We start from the raw sequence: 27,858 nt of genomic DNA, 5'->3' as shown, positions 1-27,858 counted from the left end.
CCACCGGGGATCGAACCCTCGATCTCTTGGTCCCTTTTCGGACGCTCTACCACTGAGCTAAAGGGAAATTCCCTCGAAGCTAGAAGGCGACCTTAATCCTATGTACAATTAATACCTGCCACAACTGTATCAACCTTAATCTAATTTAAACCGGCATTTGTCTTCTTTTTCCATCAACTACTTCTACATTCGGTAGAGTCTCCAAGCGTCATCGGAGATTGTCAATAACATAGGTTCTCCCTTTCAAATTGAATTCAATATTTTAAGAGAAACGGGAACGCATTTTTGCATTTTTATAGCACTTTATAAAGATGTGATATTTAAGATCTCATCCACACATTAAGTACACGATAAATAGTGAGAGTATATTCAAATAACCAACGTTTACACTGGTGAATATTACCAGTGGCAGTTGGCCCTTCCCTGTCAAAATGTCTCAATCAGATTGTCTGTTTTCTCCCTGATTTTTTTTTATCGAAATCATTGTTGTATTAAATTGTTTGAAATAAAGTATACATAATCGACAAATAATGCTGTAAATCCGATGAATGTTGAACAAGAGGCCTTTGAGGGATCATGGCGCCTACCATCGTAAGTTCTTCATTATAAATTCCATGTAAGTTTGTTGATTTCTGTTGGATCAGTAATGCTGTCAATCGTGCAGAGTAAATGCATCGTGAGGCAACTTTTGATAAAAACTACACATTGCTGTGTGACACACCTGCAGGTCGGGGATCGAGATTACACCTGCTGGGACCCACTGCGGGAGGCGACTAATGTGGGCCCCTCTGCAGAATTGTGGATTTGCTTTTGTGTTCTCTACTTGGGGACACGAAAGCCACCAAAATAAATCTGCTTCCTCCCATTGCGATATTTGGGATCTTCATATTTCTCTCTATTTCTAACTAACTTTTATTTCCTAGCGCATTGCTTGGCGATACCTCATTTTTCGCTTTAATGGTGTACGTTCGCAAGTCGGCATCAGATCCGCGCTATCACAAGGAGGCAAATACACCAACAACCACACAATACACATGGAGGCACGTCCTTAAATTACCTTAGATGTTGGTAGGAAGTTTAACCCTGATAACCAACCAATCTGTGTTTTATTAAATTTATTACACCTAGATATTCTAAAGAGAGGCTGCACTTTCTTCTGATTCGCCGGACGGACCACGGACGAAAGGTGGTGTGTATATCAGTAGATAATCTTCTGGTGATGACTTGCTAAAGAAACCGGCAAAAGAAAAAAAAACACCACAATATTCGAAAAGCCATATCGTTGTTTTAATACAAAAACAGCCCAAACTTTAGTATACAATAACACAGTCCTCGGGAAAGTATCCTCCTTTCTCTTGGCCGCTAAACCGACATTTCTTGTAACCGAACAGCATCCCGTCTCTGGGCGCCATAGAACACACCTCCAGCTTCTGACCTGGAAAAGAAGTTAACACAAGTAATTCGATTTCGCAAAGCTATTTGAAATGTGAAAGAAAACGGCTCTTGTTAAAATTCATTAAGAAGTTTTGAAGTTGATCAAACGACATGTTGTACTCTGTTTAACTCGAAACGATTTCAAACGAAGTCACTGAGTCACTGTTACAGAATCACATGGGAATGTAACATGGTACATTATCTAAACTATATATACTATTATGGTCCATGTTAGACTGCCCCTTGTGACATGAACCGGGTAAAATAGCAAACACAGCTTTATAATGTATGGGACAGGTCAAAGAAGCAACTAGGGTCATCCTTTTCTGACCATTATAACCTGTAAACGTTGATAAAATCACGTAAACCTCAGCTTAAAAAAGGGGAAAAAAAGAAACTGTAAAAATTCACATTGTTGGATAATTCATGTTTTGACGCGAAATTTAGATGCGATATTTGCTCCAAAACAAAGCGTTGCAATAATCCACATATGACGTCGACATATGTATTTCAATTATAGATTTAAATTTAGTATGTGTACAACCTACGGCACTAGTACTAGTACGGCAGCGCAACGGTATCACATCGCTAAGAACGGTAGTACATCGTCAGAACATCGGCGAAAATTTTAGCAACATGTAGTATATAATTTCCGCCGTTGCGCTACCGGAGCGAGCAACGGGACTACAACGGCAGTTCATCGGCAATACTCTGGCATGGCTTCGTTGATGTGGGTAGAGCACCGGTAGCGCCCCGTAATGGATCGGCGGCTCTCCGGTGGCCTCAATGTGTACCGTACAGGTACCGATGTGATACCGTAGTACTACCGAATACCACCGAAGTAGTAATGATGCGCCGCCGATGTACTAACTAACGATGTACTACCGTAGCATCGGCAGTACAATGGTATCACTCCGCTATAGCTCCGGTCAACAGTGGCACATCGTTAGAACAACGGCGGCGCCTCGGTATAACATCGACGGCGCCTCGGTAACACTGATTTGACAGAAGAATGGTAGTCGGTAGCACATCGGCTCTTACATCAGTAGAACAACGGTATCACAACGGGAACGCCGCTACTTTATCGGTATGACTACGGTCAATTTTGATTTTTCAAGTGCTTTCTCGCCGGAGCTCTGCCAATTTCTCGCCGTTTTTAACTTTTTGCTCCGGGTTAGTCCCGGCGAGGTACATCGGTAGTGTGTAGATTCTGATACTCACCACGCCGTATAGAGATGTCCCGACCAGACCGCTTTCGGTAGTCCTTGGTGACAACCACGTGGTAAGACTCGTCTCTCTCTCCCCGAGGGACGGGACCTTTCTTCGACTGCATCGCCGTACTCACTGGTAACACAGACCGTAACAACATTGACTTAGGGATACCAACGCTACATATTCCTAACACTATTATGTGACACTTGTTACAAGTGTGACGAGTCATTTACTGTTTTTTCGAATAAACTTGACTTTTTTTTAAATTTCATTTTTCATCATATTTTGATGAAATTTTGAACACTCAAAGGAAACTTATTATTTTAGCGCCTTTACGATATATATATTGGAATACTTAAGTAATAGTCTGTTGCTCTGTAGTTTAGGTATCACATTTCATTTCCACAGGAGAGTTATTGTTGAATGCTAAATTTGGCTATCTTATCTAAGTAATATCAACAGAAGTGCTGGATCAGTATCTACTGCTTGTCAAAGTTTCATCGAAAAACAAATTATGTAAAGTCTTGATTTTTATTGAATAAAATGTAAATCAACATACATCTTGTAATCGACGTAACATGAAGACTTATGGCAAGTCAGTTTATGTGACATATGGGTAGCGTTGACTAGAATCTCCCCATGTTGTGTTGGCCTTTTTGTTGGGGTTTCAGTGGCATGGTACATTGGTATTTTCATTGAAATCTTTAAAAAACGGTGTTCAAGGGGAGGTAACTCGTAGTTACTGTAACTCTTGTTACGTTACAGTTGTCGTGTAAACATGAGTTGTACACCAGCTAACATAAGTATAGGGAGTACGCTACTACCTTCTGTTCTTATCTTAAACCAAATTAGTACTTCGTAAAAACTTTGTTATTAACCAGTAAAAATAAACAATACAGTATGTAGTCAGTATTGCATAAATCAAACGACATGACTGACGAGAGGAATCTGAAAACAATTCTAACTTGTTTAAACAATTTTTTTAATTTTAATTTTAATTTTTGAAAGCCTTAGGCGAGCAACAAGTAAAACTTCGGGAAGAGTTTCTGAAGCTCCTTATAAAAGGGTAACGGAACTTAAGTTCTGTGTATAAAACTACCAAGAATGAATTTAAATAAATGCTTAACAGAATCTGTCATACAACGCATCAGCACTTTTATAATGTCACACATATTATCCAATGTGACGTCTTTATTATATGTGACAGGCGCGTAGCTAGCCCCTTTACCATGTGTAAGCCCCAGCATGGGGTTGCCGAAGGCAGCCCCCCCCCCCCCCCCCCCCCCCGAAGCGCGAGCAGGGGGAGGGTACGGGAGTGGGTCTTCCCCCTCCCGTAAGGGGGGTCTGGGGGGTCTCCCCCATGAAAAATTTGTTTTCTAGAACATCTCAGGAGCCATTTCCCATGTCCTGATGTCTGAGATAATGATATGTTGTAATTTATAATACAGTTTTAAAAAAGGGGCCGGACTTGCCCCGGTCTCCCCTACACATGTATAATACATATGTAGGGGGGACCGGGGCAAACACGGCCTCTTTTCTTTTTTCAAGACGTTATGGAAGGCATGTACTATACTGTTGAAATGCATATTTATATATGTCATTTAGAAAAGAAATGTATCGTCTTTCATAAACTAATAACAAAATCTTAAACAAGACCATATTTTGGGAATTATTGGACTTTTTAGGTCGAGAGAGTTTGGGGCTGGACGAGCCCCGCCCTGAGGTAAATCCGGCCCCTACCAGGGCAAGTATGGCATGAAGGATAGAGAAGACAATTTACTAATAAGTGTATGAAATTTCATTCAATTCTGTTGGAAAATAAGTCCAGAACAAATCAGTGAATACAAAGAAAAAAATACTTAATTTTTGCGACGTAAAAATATATTTTTTGTTGTCAATTGGGTGACGTTAACAATAGTGACGTCACTTGGCACAATAACAGTTGCATTCGGGGTGGCCGAATGTGCCCCGGCAAAAGGGGCCGAACGTGCCCCAAATTGATATTTTCATAAAAAAAAACACCCACATCGATTGTCTGTGTCCACTGTGCCATACTCGGAGTCGTTTGCGCCAGGCGTGAGTTTCTCAATTTACTCAATCAAGCAGTTTAGTTCCGCCTGGAACTGTCCATTAATGCAATGGACATTTCTAAACTTCATACATTTTTGTACTAACTATTAACACTGTATCATATCTGAGGAATTGCATATGTATACTATATATTCAAAACTTAAACTCCACTGTATAGTATCAGCAAGAAAAAATAATGTCATGAAAACCTATACTTGTCAAAATCATGTGCAAGCCCGGGCTTATTGGCTTACATGGTAGCTACGCGCCTGTGTGAAGTCACATTTTACTTTGGATATCGCCACCAGTCACCACCGCGCCAGGTTATAATGACGCCATAGTGACATGACAGAACACAGCTCTGAACCAGGATAACTGACAAATAGCGCACAGGGACATTAGAATTTGTAAAAGATATATTTGGACCTAAATTGAGTTGTTCAGAATACTTTTACATGTTTTAGGGATTTATATATGGTATACATACCATCATTAGGATGGTATTTTAATCGAAAATTGTTCAAAAACCATAAAACGCGTAAAATTACTCTGAACAACTTAATTTCGGACTAAATTTTATATGTAACAAATTTTCGGGTCCCTATGGAATAGCGTACCACAATCTCCCTGTCCCATGGGCTGGACTATGAATTCATTCCCGGGGAGGAAGGTCTTCATGGACGTTCCGCTGCACCGAGCGACCTTCCTGTCGTCATTACAATCAATCTTCTCTATGGAGTTAGATTCGTATATGAAGTTGGTGACTCCTGGAACAAAAATAATGAAACCAAGAATTAATTTAAGGCGAGGCAACTATGTAAGGTTTCCCAGAATTAATATATTATACTTTCAATTTATAGAAAAAAAATGCTTGATATGTTGTTGAAAAAATCATTTATATGAAGTTAGTATCTATGCTTGTCACCTGTAAGAAGAAAGCTATATCAAACAGCGACCAGCTAAAATAGAAGATTAAACACGAATTAGCCCTGAAACCACATGTAAAAGGAAAGTTGTGGAATGTATTACCACGAATGACAAGAATAATACAGCTCGAAACATATTTGGTTTCCGAATAACATGCTTTTATCACTTTAGTACCTGATCAAAAACAAACAGTTAACTTTCCTTGACAAAAATATCACACTGACCCTTAATGCACTAGTACTCTAAAATCAAACAGCATTTAAAATGATTTTTAAACAGGTTACAGAAAAAAATGTAGGTCCTAAAAATAGTGTTATTTGCATTTGCACATGACATTGATTTTGATCATGTAATTATGATTTATTGGTGTTTTAAAAAGATGAATGCAGACGTCTCAGATCTCGATCTCGACAAGACTATGAGTGACATGTACCGTCGTAAGTTTTTGGCCTATGGTAGTTGACCTCTAGTTCCACTCTTCTTCCGTCCTGATTTGTCGATCCGAATGACCTGTCGTCTGATGTGTTGTCCAGCCTTACCACCGGGTCATTGTCTACACCGGACAGGAGAGCGACATCCGTGAGCGAGAAGACGGGCGACAGAGGCGGCGACAAGCTTATGTCAGTGTCCACATCCAACTCCTAAACATCATAAGGCTGGTCACTAACTCATCACCAGTGTCAACAAAAAGGTTTTTATTCTTCATAATCTATCTAAATAAATATATTTCAAGCGAAGATATTTTCAAACGTACGCACACGAACTCGCGCACACACACGCATACACAAAAACAAGTTGCATGCATTCCAAACTCTTTTTCTCCGGAATTTTTTAGGCTTACCTGCTAGATAAAAGGTTAATTAGTATGTTAACAAAACAAGAATAATACGTTTAATGATAAGTTGTAGTTATTGACGTTAGAGGCGGCGTTCTTTCCAAGCTATGCTTTACATTATACGCAACGTCCATGTTCGACCTGTAACTAGGATATTTGACATAAGACATAACGACCGACCAAACTCAATGATACTTGACGCAAGACATAACGCCCGACTAACATCTATGTTACTTGACATAAGACAACACGACCGACCAACATCTATGATATTGACATAAAATATAACGTCCGACTTACATCTATGATACTTGACATAAGACATAACGACCGACCAACATCTATGATACTTGACGCAAGACATAACGCCCGACTAACATCTATGTTACTTGACATAAGACAACACGACCGACCAACATCTATGATATTGACCTAAAATATAACGTCCGACTTACATCTATGTTACTTGACATAAGACATAACGACCGACCAACCTCTATGATACTTGACGCAGGACAAAACGACCGACCACCATCTATGAAACTTGACGCAAGACATAACGACCGACCAACATCTAAGATACTTGACATAAGAAAAAACGTCCGACCAACATCTATGATACTTGACATAAGACAAAACGTCCGACCAACATCTATGATACTTGACATAAGACATAACGTCCGACCAACATCTATGATACTTGACGCAAGACATAACGACCGACCAACATCTATGATACTTGACGCAAGACAAAACGACCGACCAACATCTATGATACTTGACGAAAGACATAACGCCCGACTAACATCTATGTTACTTGACATAAGACATAACGTCCGACTAACATCTATGATACTTGACATAAGACAAAACGTCCGACCAACATCTATGATACTTGACATAAGACAAAACGACCGACCAACATCTATGATACTTGACGCAAGACATAACGTCAGACTAATATCTATGATACTTGACGCAAGACATAACGACCGACCAACATCTATGATACTTGTCGCAAGACATAACGCCCGACTAACATCTATGTTACTTGACATAAGACATAACGACCGACCAACATCTATGACACTTGACATCAGACATAACGTTCGACTAACATCTATGATACTAGACATTTGACATAACGTCTGACTAACATCTATGATACTTGACATAAGACAAAACGAGCGACCAACATCTATGATACTTGACGCAAGACTTAACGACCGACCAACATCTATGATACTAGACATCAGACATAATGTCAGACTAACATCTATGATACTAGACATCAGACAAAACGTCACACCTACATCTATGATACTTGATATAAGACATAACGTCCGACCAACATCTATGATACTTGAATGATACTTGGGTTAAGGCACTAACAGTAACTTCTTCAAAATGACCCGGTAAAGTGTGGGGCGTCCTGCTGGGTGTCTTCGGCAGTCGACCAACATCTATGAAACTTGACGCAAGACATAACGACCGACCAACATCTATGATACTAGACATCAGACATAACGTCAGACTAACATCTATGATACTTGACATAAGCCATAACGACCGACCAACATCTATGATACTTGACATAAGACAAAACGTCCGACCAACATCTATGATACTTGACATCATACATAACGCCCGACCAACATCTATGATACTAGACATCAGACATCACGTCAGACTAACATCTATGATACTTGACATAAGACAAAACGTCCGACCAACATCTATGATACTTGACACAAGACATAACGTCCGACCAACATCTATGATACTTGACACAAGACATAACGTCCGACCAACATCTATGATACTTGACACAAGACATAACGTCCGACCAACATCTATGATACTTGACACAAGACATAACGTCCGACCAACATCTATGATACTTGAATGATACTTGGGTTAAGGCACTAACAGTAACTTCTTCAAAATGACCCGGTAAAGTGTGGGGCGTCCTGCTGGGTGTCTTCGGCAGTCGACCAACATCTATGAAACTTGACGCAAGACATAACGACCGACCAACATCTATGATACTTGACGCAAGACTTAAAGACCGACCAACATCTATGATACTAGACATCAGACATCACGTCAGACTAACATCTATGATACTTGACATAAGACAAAACGTCCGACCAACATCTATGATACTTGACATAAGACATAACGTCCGACCAACATCTATGTTACTTGACATAAGACATAACGTCCGACCAACATCTATGTTACTTGACATAAGACATAACGACCGACCAACATCTATGATACTTGAATGATACTTGGCTTAAGGCACTAACAGTAACTTCTTCAAAATGACCCGTTAAAGTGTGGGGCGTCCTGCTGGGTGTCTTCGGCAGTATATTTCAGTGAGGTAGCACTATAAAGTCGGCATCAGTTCCGCGCTATCAGAAGGAGACAAACACGAACATATCGCAGCCTCCTAAACTACACACACATACACTACACGCATGCATCTTGCACACAGGGGAGACGGTCCTTAAATGACATTAGCTGTTAATAGGACGTTAAACAAAATAAAACCAAACCAAACCAAAGACCCGTTAAAGTAAAGCTTCGTTAATCTCGAAATATGTTAATTCGAATATTTCGGGGGTTGGGGCCATTAGACGAAGTGCGACTGTTGATATTTAAGCATTTAACTGTTTTTGTATGGTATTTCAGATCTAATTGAATGACACAGCTTTGCAAGCAAACAACATAATGGGCGCTAGCGCATTATGAATTGTTTGCTTGCAAAGCAGTGTCATTCAAATAGATCATAAATACCATACAAAAACAGTTCAATACTTATAATTACGTTTTCTCTACCTCTTGTGCTCTTTTTTAACTTATAATTTATATTTAAAATTAAAAATGCCCGCCTTATCGACAGTCCACACAATTTCGTTCAATGGTTTGAACAGCGTATTGTCGCGTGCTGATTGGCAAAACAAGGTAGTACTTCGAAATTTTAACAAACACTTCAATTTTATTCCTCAATTCAGTATCAATACAATTGCGTCTGATATGTCTATAGGGTGATTTAAGTTTATCAATAGAACTCTGAGCTGAAAGTTAGATTTGAAATTGTTTCGATTTTTCCCCGGAACAAATTTCGCGCATGGACAAATACAGTGAACAACGTAAATCCGACCTTGCCCTCCACGAGGGAGTTATTTTTGGAAGTTAATTCGAATTTTTCTCTTTGCTCATTTTGTGAAGAATCCAGGCGTGAATGTATTTTTTGATTGTATGGGAACCTGACAACAGTCGGTAGATTCTATAACAGCCTCGTTATTTGACATGTCTTCAGAAACTGAGGAAGCGTGGATGCGAGACGCGTAAAACTGATAGCGTTTGAAGTGAGTGATCTTGCAACGGAGAACAGGTTCGTTACAAATGTCTGAAATGTTTATGTGTGCTGTGACTCATATCAGTAGGGCTGTAACATATGTGTCAGTAGGTCTATAGAATATGTGTATTTCAGACATTTGTAACGAACCACTGTTGATCTGATAAATTGCATGAGCGTTAAAATTGTTTCCATTGTCGGCATTGGTGATTTCAACCGATGTGAATTTTGTACGATATTGCAGACCATGGTCTTGTTTTCGTTGTAATAAAGGTGTTTTTTAATTTTATTTTTTATTTTGCACATAAATTTACAATGACATTTTCAAATCTCACAATGCCCATCGCTATTTCAGCAGTCGTCATGTTTATTTATATTGGATATTGTAGTTCCGGTCAGTGTTGTATTAATACGCTAATAATTGTGTCTCGTGATGCATGGTAATTAAAGTCCCATCAACGACACAGCTTTCAAAGAGGCTATATAGTGACAATGCCATGTAAATGTAAATATACACGTGTGGATACCTTGATGAGGAACTCCTTCTTTTTGTTTTCCGCAAGTCGTTCCACCATTTCATGTACGGACACAGAATGAGACAGCTTCAGAGCTCCACACTCGTACCTACAACGATACAATCATGTACGTGGATTTAAATCGGGTTTGAACTAATCCTGATACCGTTAAAAGCTGACGTTATTGGAAAGACGTCAGTCTCTTACAATATACCCCATCAGCATGTTGGAGCATATTTGAATAACATTGTAGACTTGAACCTACAACGGGCGATGAGTAAATGCTCGTGGCGTCATCACAACAGATAAGGTCGAGTGAAGACGTCACTAGATGACGGTGTCACCTGAATGCCACTTTAAAGTAATATCATCATCTCGACACCATAGAATGACGAACCACCCGGTCACACTACTCTGACAACAGGCGAACCAGGCTGCCAAGAAAGATACCGCTGAACAGAATGATAGGGCAGACAAGAACAGACTATGGTCCGTGGTGTTGAAATCAGGTCAGCAGATCAATTATTGTTTCCTCAATACCCCNCCCCCCCCCATTCTGCAGGAGACCCACATTGGAAGATTAAAGAATCTTCTACGATTGACATGTAGGGAAGTGCTATTATTACAGTAAGTAGCTATACTTAGCCGATATAATTACATAGTAGAGACTTGTGGGATTAGAACTTTACAGTTTTGTGTTGATCCCTGCCTCATCAAACTGTTAAACAACATGTATAGAGAAATATAACTGACCACCTACTCTCTATCGTCGGTGTCCAGTGACGTCACCTTCTCTGAGAGGCACTGACGCCATTCCTGGACTAGGAATTCTGACTGCTGAATCTCCTTCAGAATCCAGGACGCCTTTAGCTTCTCTGATTGCTGCAATAATATATCAAGATCTCATTATATTCTAACCTGTCATTTTAATTCAATAATTGCTATTAAACAAAATATCTTCAAGAATTTACAAACTGTAAATTGTAGGTGTTTGTGTCGCTTTCATTTGACTTTGTGTAATATTTTCTTGACCGTGTCCAGCATACTGGGCATAATGGATGTTACAAACTTAGTAATGGTAAACTGGTTTGGTCTTTTATAACAAAATTACCTTTTCGCCGGGAAAGCCTCACCTCTTTGGCCTCCTGTACGATAGAGGTCTGGTTTTGTTGAGCCTGACGACATTTATTGGTCGCTACGTCCAGACGTCTCCGACTATCCTTCACGTTACCATGTAGTTCCGGGGCGACGCCCTGCTTACTCTCGTCCAACCGGGCTATAGCCATTAGATGCTCCTTCAACTTGGCACGTTTCCTCACAAGTTTCTGTAAGGAAGCAACAGCGAATAATGTCCAAGCTCAAAAGCGGAAATATAATATATTTGATAAATTATAACTGCTATCCGTGAATCAATACAGTTTTGCGAAACGATTTCTCAAAACATACAAACTTTTAATGTAGTTTCTGTGATATAATTAGTATAAATTTTACTTAAGGTTTGTTGATGATGATTTGATGATGTTAATTTGAATGTGAAGATGTAGGTGTGAGATTAATATAATCTTTCAACCCCTTGGGGGTGATATAGGAGTCTCAACCCTATCTCACCCACAAGGGGGTGAATTCTTTTTCTCTTACCCTGTCCTCCCATTGTGTATCATATACACAATGTAATGATAACGTTACATGCTAAATTCAGGGTTGACGTGACGTTAATGGATTGTTGACGTGACGTCATTTTACTGTTGAAGTGACGTCATGCCATTGTTATGAATAGGGGAATTTCCCCGTCTCAACCCTAGGGTGAGACTAATAGAATCTATCGCTACTAGTTGTGTAAAATAGAAAAATCTCAACCCGAGGACTAAGATTTTTTTGTCCAGAACGAGGCTTGCCGAGTTCTGGACAAAAAATCTTAGTCCGAGGGTTGAGATTTCTCTACCTTACACAACCAGTAGCGATTGATTATTTTTCTCCGATATCTAACAGTATTTTAATGTGAAATAAAGGTAAACATGGGCCCAAAACACATACAGGCAATTTGTTGATGGATTGTTGACGTGACGTCATTGTATAGTTGAAGTGACGTCATGCCATTGTTATGAATAGGGGAATTTCCCCGTCTCAACCCTAGGGCGGAGACAGATAAATATAGCACCGGCAAAACGGGAGATAAATCTGTCAGGTGTGGGAGAAAAGGAAATCTCACACCGGTAAAAGTGCGGATACATCTGTCCAGGGTAAGAGAAAATGTGTTATTTATGTATATGTAAAATACAAGTGTGAAAAATGAAAAGAAGGAAAGGGTGAATAAAGACCCGAAAGTAAAACGGAAAGAAAAACGAAGATACAAACTTGCTGAAGTTGCAGACAGGTGGCGGACGCTTTGCTCAGTGTCCTCAACAAGTGTCGATACGTCATCATACGGCCCGTGTACTCGTCAGACACCTCGGTAGCCTCTCTGTAATACAGAACACACGGGGCTGACTCATCTGTCTACTGAGGTACAGTAGATCCTGTCTCCACCGAATCTCATCCGTCTACTGAGGTACAGTAGATCCTGTCTACACCGAATCTCATCTGTCTACTGAGATACAGTAGATCCTGTCTACACCGAATCTCACCTGTCTACTGAGGTACAGTAGATCATGTCTACACCGAATCTCATCTGTCTACTGAGGTACAGTAGATCCTGTCTACACCGAATCCGAAGGTGGTGCTAGATACAGATACTATATTTTAGTAAATATAGTAGAAATACCTCATGACGTCAACACACACGGAAAAGATATAAACTCAAATCGTTACGCAATGGAAACAGGTGCACGGTAGACAACACAACTGGATTTACCAGATAAATAACTTATGGTGAGATCGATTCTCATAAGTGAAATAACGCGAAATTAGTTAGCTAGCGAAATGTTCGAACATTAGAAATTATTCACATATTACACGCACATCTTAGGAGGTATCGAGCTAGCTGTTTATACGTACCTCTGCATGTGTCGCGCTTTTCAATATACTTACCTCTGCATGTGTCGCGCTTTTCAATATACTTACCACTGCAGGTGTCGCGCTTTTCAATATACTTACCTCTGCACGCTTTTCAATATACTTACCTGTGCATGTGTCGCGCTTTTCAATATACTTACCACTGCAGGTGTCGCGCTTTTCAGTATACTAACCACTGCAGGTGTCGCGCTTTTCAATATACTTACCACTGCATGTGTCGCGCTAGTCGTATATGTATGTAGCACTAGCAGGACGAGGAATAGTGATAAAGATGCTCTACCACCAAGTTAAAGGGAAATTTCCTTCATATTAGGCTTGTAAGACATCCGATTCAATGCAAATCTTTTACACGTTCCTCTCCAGGTGTCGTGCTAATCGTCTACATACCTGTCCAGGTGTCGTGATAGTCGTGTACGTACCTGTCCAGATGTCGTACTAACCGTCTACATACCTGCCCAGGTGTCGGGATAGTCGTGTACGTTCCTGTCCAGGTGTCGTGAAAGTCGTGGGCGTACCTCTCCAGGTGTCGTGATAGTGGTATACGTACGTCTGTAAGTGTCGAGATAGTGGTATACGTACCGTCATGATAGTCGTGTACGTACCTGTCCAGATGTCATACTAACCGTCTACATACCTGCTCAGGTGTCGTGATAGTCGTGGACGTTCCTGTCCAGGTGTCGTACTAACCGTCTACATCCCTGCCCAGGTGTCGTGATAGTCGTGTACGTTCCTGTCCAGGTGTCGTGAAAGTCGTGTGCGTACCTCTCCAGGTGTCGTGCTAACCGTGTACGTACCTATCCAGATGTCGTGATAGTCGTGTACGTAACTGTCCAGATGTCGTGCTAACCGTGTACGTAACTGTCCAGGTGTGATAGTCGTGTGCGTACCTTTCCATGTGTCGTGCTAACCGTGCAGGTACCTCTCCAGGTGTCGTGATAGTGGTATACGTAAGTCTCTAGGTGTCTTGATAGTGGTATACGTACCTCTCCAGGTGTCGTGATAGTGGTATACGTCCCTCTCCAGGTGTCGAGATAGTGGTATACGTACCCCTCCAGGTGTCGTGATAGTCGTATACGTACGTATGCAGGTGTCGTGATAGTGGTCTACGTACCTCTCCAGGTGTGGTGATAGGGGTATACGTACGTTTGTAAGTGGCGAGATAGTGGTATACGTACCTCTTCGTGATAGTGGTATACGTCCCTCTCTAGGTGTCGAGATAGTTGTATAAGTACCTCTCCAGGTGTCGTTAAAGTGGTATACGTACGTCTCTAGGTGTCGTGATAGTGGTATTCGTACCCCTCTAGGCGTCGAGATAGTGGTATACGTACGTCTCTAGGTGTCAGTGGTATACGTACGTCTCTAAGTGTCGTGATAGTGGTATACGTACATCTCCAGGTGTCGTGATAGTGGTATACCTACCTATCCAGGTGTCGTGATAGTGGTATACGTACGTTTGTAAGTGTCGAGATAGTGGTATACGTACCTCTCTAGGTGTCGAGATAGTGGTATACGTACCTCTCCAGGTGTCGTGATAGTCATTTACGTACCTATTCAGGTGTCGTGATAGTGGTATAGGTACCTCTCCAGGTGTCGTGCTAACCGTGCACGTACCTATCCAGATGTCGTGATAGTCGTGTACGTAACTGTCCAGATATCGTGCTAACCGTGTACTTAACTGTCCAGGTGTCGTGATAGTCGTGTGCGTACCTTTCCATGTGTCGTGCTGACTGTGCAGGTACCTCTCCAGGTGTCGTGATAGTGGTATACGTACCTCTCCAGGTGTCGTGATAGTGATATACGTACGTCTTTAGGTGTCGTGATAGTGGTATACGAATCGTCTACATACCTGTCCAGGTGTCGTGATAGGGTGTCGTGAAAGTGGTATACGTACCTGTCCAGGTTTCGTGATAGTCGTGTGCTTACCTTTCCATGTGTCGTGCTAACTGTGCAGGTTCCTCTCCAGGAGTCGTGATAGTGGTATACGTACCCCTCTAGGCGTCGAGATAGTGGTATACGTACCGCTCCAGGTGTCGTGATAGTGGTACACGTACGTCTCTAGGTGTCGTGAAAGACATTTACGTACCTCTCCAGGTGTTATGATAACCATTTACGGACCTCTCCAGGTGTCTTGATAGTGGTATACGTACGTCTCCAAGTGTCGTGATAGTGGGATACGTACCTCTCCAGGTGTCGTAATAGTGATACACGTATCCCTCCAAGTGTCGTGATAGTCATTTACGTCCCTCTCCAGGTGTCGTGATAGTGATACACGTATCCCTCCAAGTGTCGTGATAGTCACGTGATAGTGGTATACGTACCTCTTCAGGTGTCGTGATAGTGGTATACGAATCGTCTACATACCTGTCCAGGTGTCGTGATAGGGTGTCGTGAAAGTGGTATACGTACCTGTCCAGGTTTCGTGATAGTCGTGTGCGTGCCTTTCCATGTGTCGTGCTAACTGTGCAGGTACCTCTCCAGGAGTCGTGATAGTGGTATACGTACCCTCTAGGTGTCGAGATAGTGGTATACATACGTCTCTAGGTGTCGAGATAGTGATATACGTACCTCTCCAGGTGTCGTGGTAGTGGTATACGTACCTCTCCCGGTGTCGTGATAGTGGTATACGTGCCTCTCCAGGTGTCGTGATAGTGATAGTGGTATACGTACCTCTTCAGGTGTCGTGATAGTCATTTACCTACAGGTGTCGGGATAGTCGTGTAAGTACCTGTCCAGATGTCGTGCTAACGGTATACGTACCTCTCTAGGTGTCGAGATAGTTGTATAAGTACCTCTCCAGGTGTCGTAATAGTGCTATACGTACCTCTCCAGGTGTCGTGGTAGTGGTATACGTACCTCTCCCGGTGTAGTGATAGTGGAATACGTTCATCTCTAAGTGTCGAGATACTGGTATACGTACCTCTCCAGGTGTCCTGATAGTGGTATGCGTACCTCTCAAGGTGTCGTGATAGTGGTATACGAATCGTCTACATACCTGTCCAGGTGTCGTGATAGTTGTATACGTACCTCTCCAGGTGTCCTGATAGTGGTATACGTACCTCTCTCTCTAAGTGTCGAAATAGTGGTATACGTACCTCTCCACGTGTCGTGATAGTGGTATACGTATGTCTCTAGGTGTCGAGATAATGGTATACGTACCTCTCCAGGTGGCGGGATAGTTGTATACGTACGTCTCTAAGTGTCGCGATAGTGGTATACGTACCTCTCCCGGTGTAGTGATAGTGGAATACGTTCATCTCTAAGTGTCGAGATAGAGGTATACGTACCTCTCTAGGTGTCGATATAGTGGTATACATACCTCTCTAGGTGTCGAGATAGTGGTCTACGTACGTCTCTAAGTGTCGAGAACGTGGTATACGTACCTCTCTAGGTAGGTGTCGTGCTAATCGTCTACATACCTGTCCAGGTGTCGTGATAGGGTGTCGTGAAAGTGGTATACGTACGTCTCTAGGTGTCGAAATAGTGGTATACGTACCTCTCTAGCTGTCGAGATAGTGGTATACGTACGTCTCTAGTGTCGAAATAGTGGTATACGTACCTCTCTAGGTAGGTGTCGTGCTAATCGTCTACATACCTGTCCAGGTGTCGTGATAGTCATGTACGTAACTGTCCAGGTGTCGTCATAGTGATACACGTATCCCTCCAAGTGTCGTGATAGTCATTTACGTACGGTGTCGAGATAGAGGTATACGTACCTCTCCCGGTGTAGTGATAGTGGAATACGTTCATCTCTAAGTGTCGAGATAGTGGTATACCTACCTCTCTAGGTGTCGAGATAGTTGTATAAGTACCTCTCCAGGTGTTGTGATAACCATTTACGGACCTCTCCAGGTGTCGTGAAAGTGGTATACGTACGTCTCCAAGTGTCGTGATAGTGGTATACGTTCATCTCTAAGTGTCGAGATAGAGGTATACGTACCTCTCCCGGTGTCGTGATAGTGGTATACGTACCCCTCTAGGCGTCGAGATAGTGGTATACGTACCCAGGTGTCGTGATAGTGGTATACCCAGGTGTCGTGATAGTGGTATACCCAGGTGTCGTGATAGTGGTATAATACGTACGTTTGTAAGTGTCGAGGTAGTGGTATACTTACCTCTCCGTGTGTCGTGACAGTGGTATACGTACCTCTCCAGGTTTCGAGATAGTGGTATACGTACCTGGTATACGTACGTTTGTAAGTGTCGAGATAGTGGTATACCTACCTCTCTAGGTGTCGAGATAGTGGTATACATACGTCTCTAGGTGTCGAGATAGTGATATACGTACCTCTCCAGGTGTCCAGGTGTCGTGATAGTGGTATGGTGTCGTGATAGTCATTTACGTACGGTGTCGAGATAGAGGTATACGTACCTCTCCCGGTGTCGTGATAGTGGTATACGTCCCTCACCAGATGTTCCAGGTGTCGTGTCAGTGGTATACGTACCTCTCCAGGTATCGTTGTCGAGATAGTGGTATACGTACGTCTCTGGGTGTCGTGAAAGTCATTTACGTGCCTCTCCAGGTGTCGTGATAGTGTTATACGTACCTGTCCAGGTGTCGTGATAGCCATTTACGTCCCCCTCCAGGTGTCGTGATAGTGGTAAACGTACGTCTCTAGGTGTCGTGAAAGGGGTATACGTACGTCTCTAGGTGTCGAAATAGTGGTATACGTACCTCTCTAGCTGTCGAGATAGTGGTATACGTACGTCTCCAAGTGTCGTGATAGCGGTATACGTACGTCTCTAAGTGTCGCGATAGTGGTATACGTACCTCTCCGGGTGTCGTGATAGTGGTATACGTTCATCTCAGGTGTCGTGATAGTGGTATACCCAGGTGTCGTGATAGTGGTATTCGTACCCTTCTAGGCGTCGAGATAGTGGTATACGTACCTCTCCAGGTGTCGTGATAGTCTTTTACGTACCTGTCCAGGTGTCGTGATAGTCGTGTACGTAACTGTCCAGGTTTCGTGATAGTCGTGTGCGTACCTTTCCATGTGTCGTGCTAACTGTGCAGGTACCTCTCCAGGAGTCGTGATAGTGGTATACGTACCTCTCCAGGTGTCGTGATAGTGGTACACGTACCTCTCCAGGTGTCGTGATAGTCGTGTACGTAACTGTCCAGGTTTCGTGATAGTCGTGTGCGTGCCTTTCCATGTGTCGTGCTAACTGTGCAGGTTCCTCTCCAGGAGTCGTGATAGTGGTATACGTACGTCTTTAAGTGTCGAGTTAGTGATATACGTACGTCTCTAAGTGTCGAGATAGTGGTATACTTACCTCTCCGTGTGTCGTGATAGTGGTATACGTACCTCTCCAGGTGTCGTGATAGTCGTGTACGTAACTGTCCAGGTGTCGTGATAGTGATACACGTATCCCTCCAAGTGTCGTGATAGGGTATACGTACCTGTCCAGGTGTCGTGATAGTGGTATACGTACCTCTCCAGGGGTCGTGATAGTGGTATACGTACGTCTCTAGGTGTCGTGAAAGTGGTATACGTACGTCTCTAAGTGTCGTGAAAGTCATTTACGTTCCTCTCCAGGTGTCTTGATAGTGGTATACGTACGTCTCTAGGTGTCGTGAAAGTCATTTACGCACCTCTCCAGGTGTCGTGATAGCCATTCATGTACCTCTCCAGGTGTCGTGATAGTGGTATACGTACGTCTCTAGGTGTCGTGAAAGTCATTTACGTACCTCTCCAGGTGTTGTGATAACCATTTACGGACCTCTCCAGGTGTAAAGTCATTTACGCACCTCTCCAGGTGTCGTGATAGCCATTCATGTCCCTCTCCAGGTGTCGTGATAGTGGTATACGTCCCTCTCCAGGTGTCGTGATAGTGGTATACATACCTACGTACCTCTCCAGGTGTAGTGATAGTGGTATACGTACGTCTCTAGGTGTCGTGAAAGTGGTATACGTACGTCTCCAGGTGTCGTGATAGTGGTATACGTCCCTCTCCAGGTGTCGAGATAGTGGTATACGTACCTCTCTCCAAGTGTCGTGATAGTGGTATACGTACCTCTCCATGTGTCGTTGTAGTGTGATAGCCATTCATGTACCTCTCCAGGTGTCGTGATAGTGGTATACATACCTACGTACCTCTCCAGGTGTAGTGATAGTGGTATACGTACGTCTCTAGGTGTCGTGAAAGTGGTATACGTACGTCTCAAGGTGTCGTGATAGTGGTATACGTACGTCTCTAGTTGTCGTGAAAGTCATTTACGTACCTCTCCAGGTGTCGTGGTAGATAGTGGTATACGTACGTCTCTAAGTGTCGTGATAGTGGTATACGTACCTCCCCAGGTGTCGTGATAGTGGTATACGTACGTCTCTAGGTGTCGTGAAAGTGGTATACGTACGTCTCCAGGTGTCGTGATAGTGGTATACGTACGTCTCTAGGTGCCGTGAAAGTCATTTACGTACCTCTCCAGGTGTTGTGATAACCATTTACGGACCTCTCCAGGTGTCTTGATAGTGGTATACGTACGTCTCTAAGTGTCGAGAAAGTGGTATACGTACCTCTCTAGGTGTCGAGATAGTTGTATAAGTACCTCTCCAGGTGTCGTGAAAGTGGTATACGTACCTCTCTAGGTGTCGAGATAGTTGTATACGTACCTCTCAAGGTGTCGTGATAGTGATACGGTGTCGAGATAGTTGTATAAGTACCTCTCCTCGTGATAGTCATTTACGTTCCTCTCCGGGTGTCGTGATAGTGGTATACATACCTCTCCAGGTGTCATGATAGTGGTATACGTACGTCTCAAGGTGTCGTGATAGTGGTATACGTACCTCTCCATGTGTCGTTGTAGTGGTATACGTACCTCTCCAGGTGTCGTGATAGTGATACACGTATCCCTCCAAGTGTCGTGATAGTCATTTACGTACCTCTCCAGGTGTTGTGATAACCATTTACTGACCTCTCCAGGTGTCGTGATAGTGGTATACGTACGTGGTATACGTACCTCTCCAGGTGTCGTGATAGTGGTATACGTACGTCTCTGGGTGTCGTGAAAGTCCTTTACGTACCTCTCCAGGTGTTGTGATAACCATTTACGGACCTCTCCAGGGGTCGTGATAGTGGTATACGTACGTCTCTAAGTGTCGAGAAAGTGGTATACGTACGTCTCTAGGTGTCGTGATAGTAGTATACGTACGTCTCATGGTGTCGTGATAGTGGTATACGTACCTCTCCAGGTGTCGTGATAGCCATTTACGTACCTCTCCAGTGTCGTGATAGTGGTACGTACGTCTCTAGGTGTCGTGAAAGTGGTATACGTACCTCTCTATGTGTCGAGATAGTGGTATACGTACCTCTCCAGTGTCGTGATAGTGGTACACGTACGTCTCTAGGTGTCGTGAAAGTGGTATACGTACGTCTCTAGGTGTCGAGATAGTGGTATAAGTACCTCTCCAGGTGTCGTGATAATCGTGTATGTACCTCTCCAGGCGTCGTGATAGTCATTTACGTACCTCTCCAGGGGTCGTGATAGTGGTATACGTACGTCTCTAGGTGTCGAGATAGTGGTATAAGTCCCTCTCCAGGTGTCGTGATAATCGTGTATGTAGCTCTCCAGGTGTCGTGATAGTCATTTACCTACCTCTCCAGAAGTCGTGATAGCCATTTACGTACGGTATACGTACGTCTCTAGGTGTCGTGATAGTAGTATACGTACGTATCATGGTGTCGTGATAGTTTGATAGTGGTATACGTACGTCTCTAGGTGTCGAGATAGTGTATAAGTACCTCTCCAGGTGTCGTGATAATCGTGTATGCACCTCTCCAGGTGTCGTGATAGTCATTCACGTACCTCTCCAGGTGTCGTGATAGTCGTTTACCTACCTCTCCAGGTGTCGTGATAGCCATTCATGTACCTCTCCAGGTGTCATGATAGTGGTATACGTACGTCTCTAAGTGTCGAGATAGTGGTATACGTACGTCTCCAGGTGTCGTGATAGTGGTATACATACCTCTCCAGGTGTCGTGATAGTGGTCTACGTACGTCTCTGGGTGTCGTGAAAGTCATTTACGTACCTCTCAGATATTGGTATAAGTACCTCTCCAGGTGTCGTGATAGTGGAATCCGTACGTCTCTAGCTGTCGTGAAAGTGGTATACGTACGTCTCTAAGTGTCGAGAAAGTGGTATACGTACGTCTCTAGGTGTCGAGATAGTGGTATAAGTCCCTCTCCAGGTGTCGTGATAATCGTGTATGTACCTCGCCAGGTGTCGTGATAGTCATTTACCTACCTCTCCAGGTGTCGGTCGTGATAGCCATTCATGTACCTCTCCAGGTGTCGTGATAGTGGTCTACGTACGTCTCTGGGTGTCGTGAAAGTCATTTACGTACCTCTCAGATATTGGTATAAGTACCTCTCCAGGTGTCGTGATAGTGGAATCCGTACGTCTCTAGCTGTCGTGAAAGTGGTATACGTACGTCTCTAGGGGTCGAGATAATGGTATACGTACCTCTCCAGGTGTCGTTGTAGTGGTATCCGTACCTCTGCAGGTGTCGTGATAGTGATACGTACGTCTCTAGGTGTCGTGAAAGTTGTATACGTACGTCTCTAAGTGTCGTGATAGCGGTATACGTACCTGTCCAGGTGTCGTGATAGTGGTATACGTACCTCTCTAGGTGTCGAGCTAGTGGTATACGTACCTCTCAAGGTGTCGTGATAGTGGTATACGTACGTCTCTAGGTGTCGAGATAATGGTATACGTACCTCTCCAGGTGTCGTGATAGTGGTATACGTACGTCTCTAGGTGTCGTGAAAGTCATTTACGTACCTCTCCAGGTGTCGTGATAATCGTGTATGTACCTCTTCAGGAGTCGTGATAATCATTTACGTACCTCTCCAGGTGTTGTGATAACCATTTACGGACCTCTCCAGGTGACGTGATAGTGGTATACGTACGTCTCTAAGTGTCGAGAAAGTGGTAAACGTACGTCTCTAGGTGTCGTGATAGTAGTATACGTACGTCTCAAGGTGCCGTGATAGTGGTAAACGTACCTCTCCAGGTGTCGTTGTAGTTGTATACGTACCTCTCCAGGTGTCGTGATAGCCATTTGTACGTCTCTAAGTGTCGAGAAAGTGGTAAACGTACGTCTCTAGGGGTCGTGATAGTAGTATACGTACGTCTCAAGGTGCCGTGATAGAGCTAAACGTACCTCTCCAGGTGTCGTTGTAGTTGTATACGTACCTCTCCAGGGGTTGGGATAGCCATTTACGTACCTCTCCAGGTGTCGTGATAGTGGTACACGTACGTCTCTCAAGGTGTCGTGATAGTGGTATACGTACCTCTCTAGGTGTCGTGATAGTGGTATACGTACCTCTCTAAGTGTCGAGAAAGTGGTATACTTACGTCTCTAGGTGTCGTGATAGTAGTATACGTACGTCTCAGGGTGCCGTGATAGTGGTAAACGTACCTCTCTAGGTGTCGTTGTAGTTGTATACGTACCTCTCCAGGTGTTGTGATAGCCATTTACGTACCTCTCCAGGTGTCGTGATAATCGTGTATGTACCTCTTCAGGTGTCGTGATAGTCATTTACGTACCTCTCCAAGGTGTTGTGATAACCATTTACGGACCTCTCCAGGTGTCGGGATAGTGGGATACGTACGTCTCTAAGTGTCGAGAAAGTGGTAAACGTACGTCTCTAGGGGTCGTGATAGTAGTATACGTACGTCTCAAGGTGCCGTGATAGTGGTAAACGTCCCTCTCCAGGTGTCGTTGTAGTTGTATACGTACCTCTCCAGTTGTTGTGATAGCCATTTACGTACCTCTCCAGGTGTCGTGATAATCGTGTATGTACCTCTTCAGGTGTCGGGATAGGCATTTACGTACCTCTCCAGGTGTTGTGATAACCATTTACGGACCTCTCCAGGTGTCGGGATAGTGGGATACGTACGTCTCTAAGTGTCGAGAAAGTGGTATACGTACGTCTCTAGGTGTCGAGATAGTGGTATAAGTACCTCTCCAGGTGTCGTGATAATCGTGTATGTACCTCTTCAGGTGTCGGGATAGGCATTTACGTACCTCTCCAGGTGTTGTGATAACCATTTACGGACCTCTCTAGGTGTCGTGATAGTGGTATACGTACGTCTCTAAGTGTCGTGATAGTGGTATACGTACCTCTCCATGTGTCGTTGTAGTGGTATACGTACCTCTCCAGGTGTCGTGATAGCCATTTGTACGTCTCTAAGTGTCGAGAAAGTGGTAAACGTACGTCTCTAGGTGTCGTGTTAGTAGTATACGTACGTCTCAAGGTGCCGTGATAGTGGTAAACGTACCTATCCAGGTGTCGTTGTAGTTGTATACGTACCTCTCCAGGGGTTGGGATAGCCATTTACGTACCTCTCCAGGTGTCGTGATAATCGTGTATGTACCTCTTCAGGTGTCGGGATAGGCATTTACGTACCTCTCCAGGTGTTGTGAGAACCATTTACGGACCTCTCCAGGTGTCGTGATAGTGGTATACGTACCTCTCTAAGTGTCGAGAAAGTGGTATACGTACGTCTCTAGGTGTCGTGATAGTAGTATACGTACGTCTCAAGGTGTCGTGATAGTGGTATACGTACCTCTCCAGGTGTCGTGATAGTCATTTACGTACCTCTCCAGGTGTCGTGATATTGATACACTTATCCCTCCAGGTGTCGTGATAGTGGTATATGTACCTCTCCAGGACGATAGTGGTATACGTACGTCTCTAGGTGTCGTGAAAGTGGTATACGTGCCTCTCTAGCTGTCGAGATAGTGGTATACGTACCTCTCCAGGTGTCGTGATAATCGTGTATGTACCTCTCCAGGTGTCGTGATAGTCATTTACGTAACCCTCCAGGTGTCGTGATAGTGGTATACGTACGTCTCAAGGTGTCGTGATAGTGGTATACGTTCCTCTCCAGGTGTCGTTGTAGTTGTATACGTACCTCTCCAGGTGTTGTGATAGCCATTTACGTACCTCTCCAGGTGTCGTGATAGTGGTATACGGACGTCTCTAGGTGTCGTGAAAGTCATTTACGTACCTCTCCGGGTGTCGTGATATTGATACACTTATCCCTCCAGGTGTCGTGATAGTGGTATATGTACCTCTCCAGGACGAGGTGTCGTGATAGTGGTATACGTACCTCTCCAGGTGTCGTGATAGTGGTATACGTACCTCTCCAGGACGAGGTGTCGTGATAGTCATTTACGTACCTCTCCAGGTGTCGTGATAGTCGTGTGAAGGCTATCGAGTTACGTTCCGCCTGGTCAGCCCTCAAGTTGGAGAACGCTAGTTCCATTTCAAGGGACTTTGTCAGGTGTGGATCTGGTTACAAATGTTTGAGCTAAATGTAATTTAAATCAGCCAAACATACGTTAACTTGAAAATTGCAATGTGAGCTTTTAAATTTCTCTTTGCCATGTCATACAATTTTAGCACGAAGTATAACGCACGTTAGAACCATCTTGAATACATCAGGTGTTGGTGAGACATTATCAGCAGGAAAACTTGAAAAGTTTTTTTTTATTTATTATACATATTACAGATATTTTTTATTTCAGTGCTTAGAGCACGATATTATGTACCTGTATTTACTTAGCATATTTGTTAAAAAAAACACCTGCTATTTTCATAATACGTTTCATGTCAAACCCAAAACAAATAGGTACCCTTGTAAGTTTGGATATTGGACAATTCTTTGCGAACAGAGGCTGTCCATGCCAACATCTTCCTGGAAAATTGGTCTTCAATGTGAGCTTTATCCTCAGCTATTTTCCTCCATAATTCGTAGTCAGTAAGGCTAGATTAAAAATAAAATGATTGATTTTGTCACCGTACGAGGAAGTCAAACCAATATGGCCGACCTAGCCTGGCCAACACATAACAGTCAGTTGTGAAAGTCATGTGAAATTCTAAACAGGTTTAGAAACAAGGTCGCCATCGACACATGCACACTATATTCTATCAAACATTTTGAGGCATTTCTTTTAGGATACGTTTTCATACGACTGGTATAATAAGTTATTGGAATTATAATCTTGCATCCTTACTGCTTGTGTTCGTAGGAACTCCCACCACTACGATCTTTTGGAAAAAAGAGCTCAAACGAGATTTCCTTGTGTCCCTTTTCCGCCATTGTTATTTTGGAAATGACGTCACAGATTACGTAGACATATAAAAAGTTTCCCGCGGGAAAATACACTTGCTTTATTTATAACATCGGTTGGTCTCGGGGCGCAGCCACGATTTGGCAAGTTTTACAAATAATTTCCCATAAACAAATTAGGATAACACACATTTTATTGAATAACTAACATAAATCAAAACATGTTAACTCTGTTAATCATAATTCCCTTCAGTATTGCAAAGTTCATTCGGCGTCTATTTGTTTATATAAAATATATTTATTGTTTATGTTTATTTCAACTTATATAAGTCACTCTTGTTAGCCCCGATGTTAGCCTGCGCTGGGGAGGGGACTCAATGTGGGAGGAAACCGGAGGTACACAGAAATAAAAACACGTGGTCGGGTAGGTGGCTCCATACCTTTTCAAGTTCGATCGAGTGTAATAATGTGTTGGCCGGCTTTAAAATGACTAAAAAATGTGTTAGCTTCGCTGGTGCGTCGCAGTTTTGTGTTTTACAAGAAGTGGCATCTCGTTCAGATATTCAGTACTTCTTATCTTCACGTCCAAAAGAACCTTTGAATGACAATTACACGTGTATGCATTTTCTATACATAAACACAAAATATATTCTTCACACTATCATCCATACTTATTACAGATAACCAATCAATACTTGTTAAAACAATTAACCACGGATATAGCTTGCACTGATAGAAATATTCAAAATGAAAACTGATATGTTGGTTGGAGCGTCTATATAATGATCGGATGTCAAGGGTTCTTCCGTAAGACTTCACTCCTAGGAACACAGGGAATGGGTCAGGTTGTGTTTATCATGTTGGAGTTATCTCCCCTGATCCTTTTGTTAGTTCAACAATCTGTAACGCTGACGTCCAGAACTTGACAGAAGCACATGTATATGTATATATATCTAATTTTTCATTTCAATGTATCCTTAAATTAATTAATCATTATTGAAACTACATTGTATATTATCTTCGATCAAATTTAGAGCCACTCTTGGAATGAAGGCTTGCATGTTATTCAATCCATTTGACTATTACATCTGTCAATAAAACTTGTTGATATGAAAAGGGATCAGGTGACAGGGTCTTAATTTTCTCTTGATGATCATTCCAACCAAGATTGAATTTCATACCAAAAATAAGCAAAAAAGACCACCACCCAAACCAAAAAGTGTTACTGTATTATAAATTACCGTCAACTTCACTCCCTCTCCAGGAGAGATCGGGTGAGCTGGGGTGATAAAATTTACAATTAGATAAAGCACCCTAGAACCTGCCATCCATGAAGATTGTTTGATTACAGAACTGCTTGGTATAAAGAAGAATTCATTTTGGTAATTGTCCGTGTTTGATCCCCCTATGTCCAGCTTCCCAGGCCCAAAGATTGGCGTTGGGTCTTTATTTTTATACCATCAAACTTCCATCCTTTGATGATAATTCCAACAAAATTTGAATTAATTCGAACTGACGAAACAAAATATTCCTCATTATTTCTCCTCTAGACTTTACCCAGACTTCCACGAAGGTGTAAATTAGATGACCTGTTAGTAAGGAAATTTATAAGTAAAAAAAAATGTCTTATAACCTTTACATTCATCAGAGAATTCGGTTCTAGTTTTCCCGAGTATAAAGAAGATTGCTGTTAGTCAATTTATCCCCTTTATATAGACCCCGCCTCTCAAATCCTAGAGGTCATTCATTCAATCTCACTTTCATCCGAAGATTATAACTCTAATTTAGTTCGAATTATTTCCAACTGAATATATATAGTTTCAAAAGTTTTATTTTCCTAAATAAAATATATTTACTTCCCAACCCCATCCAACCTCACCCGCCTCATGTATCTCTCCAAAGCCCAAACGTCCGATTTAGTTTGATTAATAACTTTGTATTAGAAAATTGTTGAAATTAATCTGGAGAAGCAGGGTGTTACTAGCGATAAAGGGAATGTTAACCATCGGAAAATCGAAATCTTCCTGCTTATCGTATGACTTAGGCCTAGTAGTTAACCGTTCCTGTTGGTTATGTTGTAAGTAAAGATCGATCAAAAAGCCTAAGAAGAAGAGTCAGGTGTCAGTGATTTCAAGCCAAGGAAGTTATTACGAACGATGTGATAAATATGTTTTGTGTTATCTAAAGGCAGCACATCGTCGATATATTTGCTGTGAAATTGAAGCACTCGGTTAGATTTTTGTTACCAGTCCTGAGAGGCTTTTAAATAAACTCATCGTCATATGAAAGCAAAAACAAGACGGCCGGAAAAGGCCCATAGCTCCCGATATCCCTACAGGTTGCTGGAATATCTTGTCACCGAACTCAACAAATATGTTGGCCTTTGTTGTGCTTTTTCACAAAGTATGA

General features: G+C 42.6%; 1 protein-coding gene across 1 annotated transcript in view; it reads right to left on the bottom strand.

Annotated features, from left to right (window-relative positions):
* Positions 1-1,277: 1,277 nt before the first annotated feature.
* The window catches only part of LOC110449683, a 51,359-nt gene continuing 24,778 nt past the window's right edge, over positions 1,278-27,858 (bottom strand). The window contains exons 2-11 of the mRNA XM_021496708.1: positions 25,013-25,143; positions 24,557-24,668; positions 12,716-12,821; positions 11,494-11,685; positions 11,121-11,242; positions 10,373-10,469; positions 6,077-6,284; positions 5,334-5,483; positions 2,656-2,778; positions 1,278-1,435 (exon numbers count right to left, since the gene is read on the bottom strand). Of these exons, the coding sequence (XP_021352383.1) occupies positions 1,311-1,435; positions 2,656-2,778; positions 5,334-5,483; positions 6,077-6,284; positions 10,373-10,469; positions 11,121-11,242; positions 11,494-11,685; positions 12,716-12,821; positions 24,557-24,668; positions 25,013-25,143 (1,366 nt within the window). The 3' untranslated portion in view covers positions 1,278-1,310. The remainder of the gene's footprint in view (positions 1,436-2,655; positions 2,779-5,333; positions 5,484-6,076; positions 6,285-10,372; positions 10,470-11,120; positions 11,243-11,493; positions 11,686-12,715; positions 12,822-24,556; positions 24,669-25,012; positions 25,144-27,858) is intronic.

This window comes from Mizuhopecten yessoensis, unplaced genomic scaffold (assembly GCF_002113885.1).
Source record: "Mizuhopecten yessoensis strain PY_sf001 unplaced genomic scaffold, ASM211388v2 scaffold4783, whole genome shotgun sequence".
NCBI lineage: Eukaryota > Metazoa > Mollusca > Bivalvia > Pectinida > Pectinidae > Mizuhopecten > Mizuhopecten yessoensis.
Note: the sequence above shows the minus strand (reverse complement) of the source record. Positions and strands in the feature narration are given on the sequence as shown.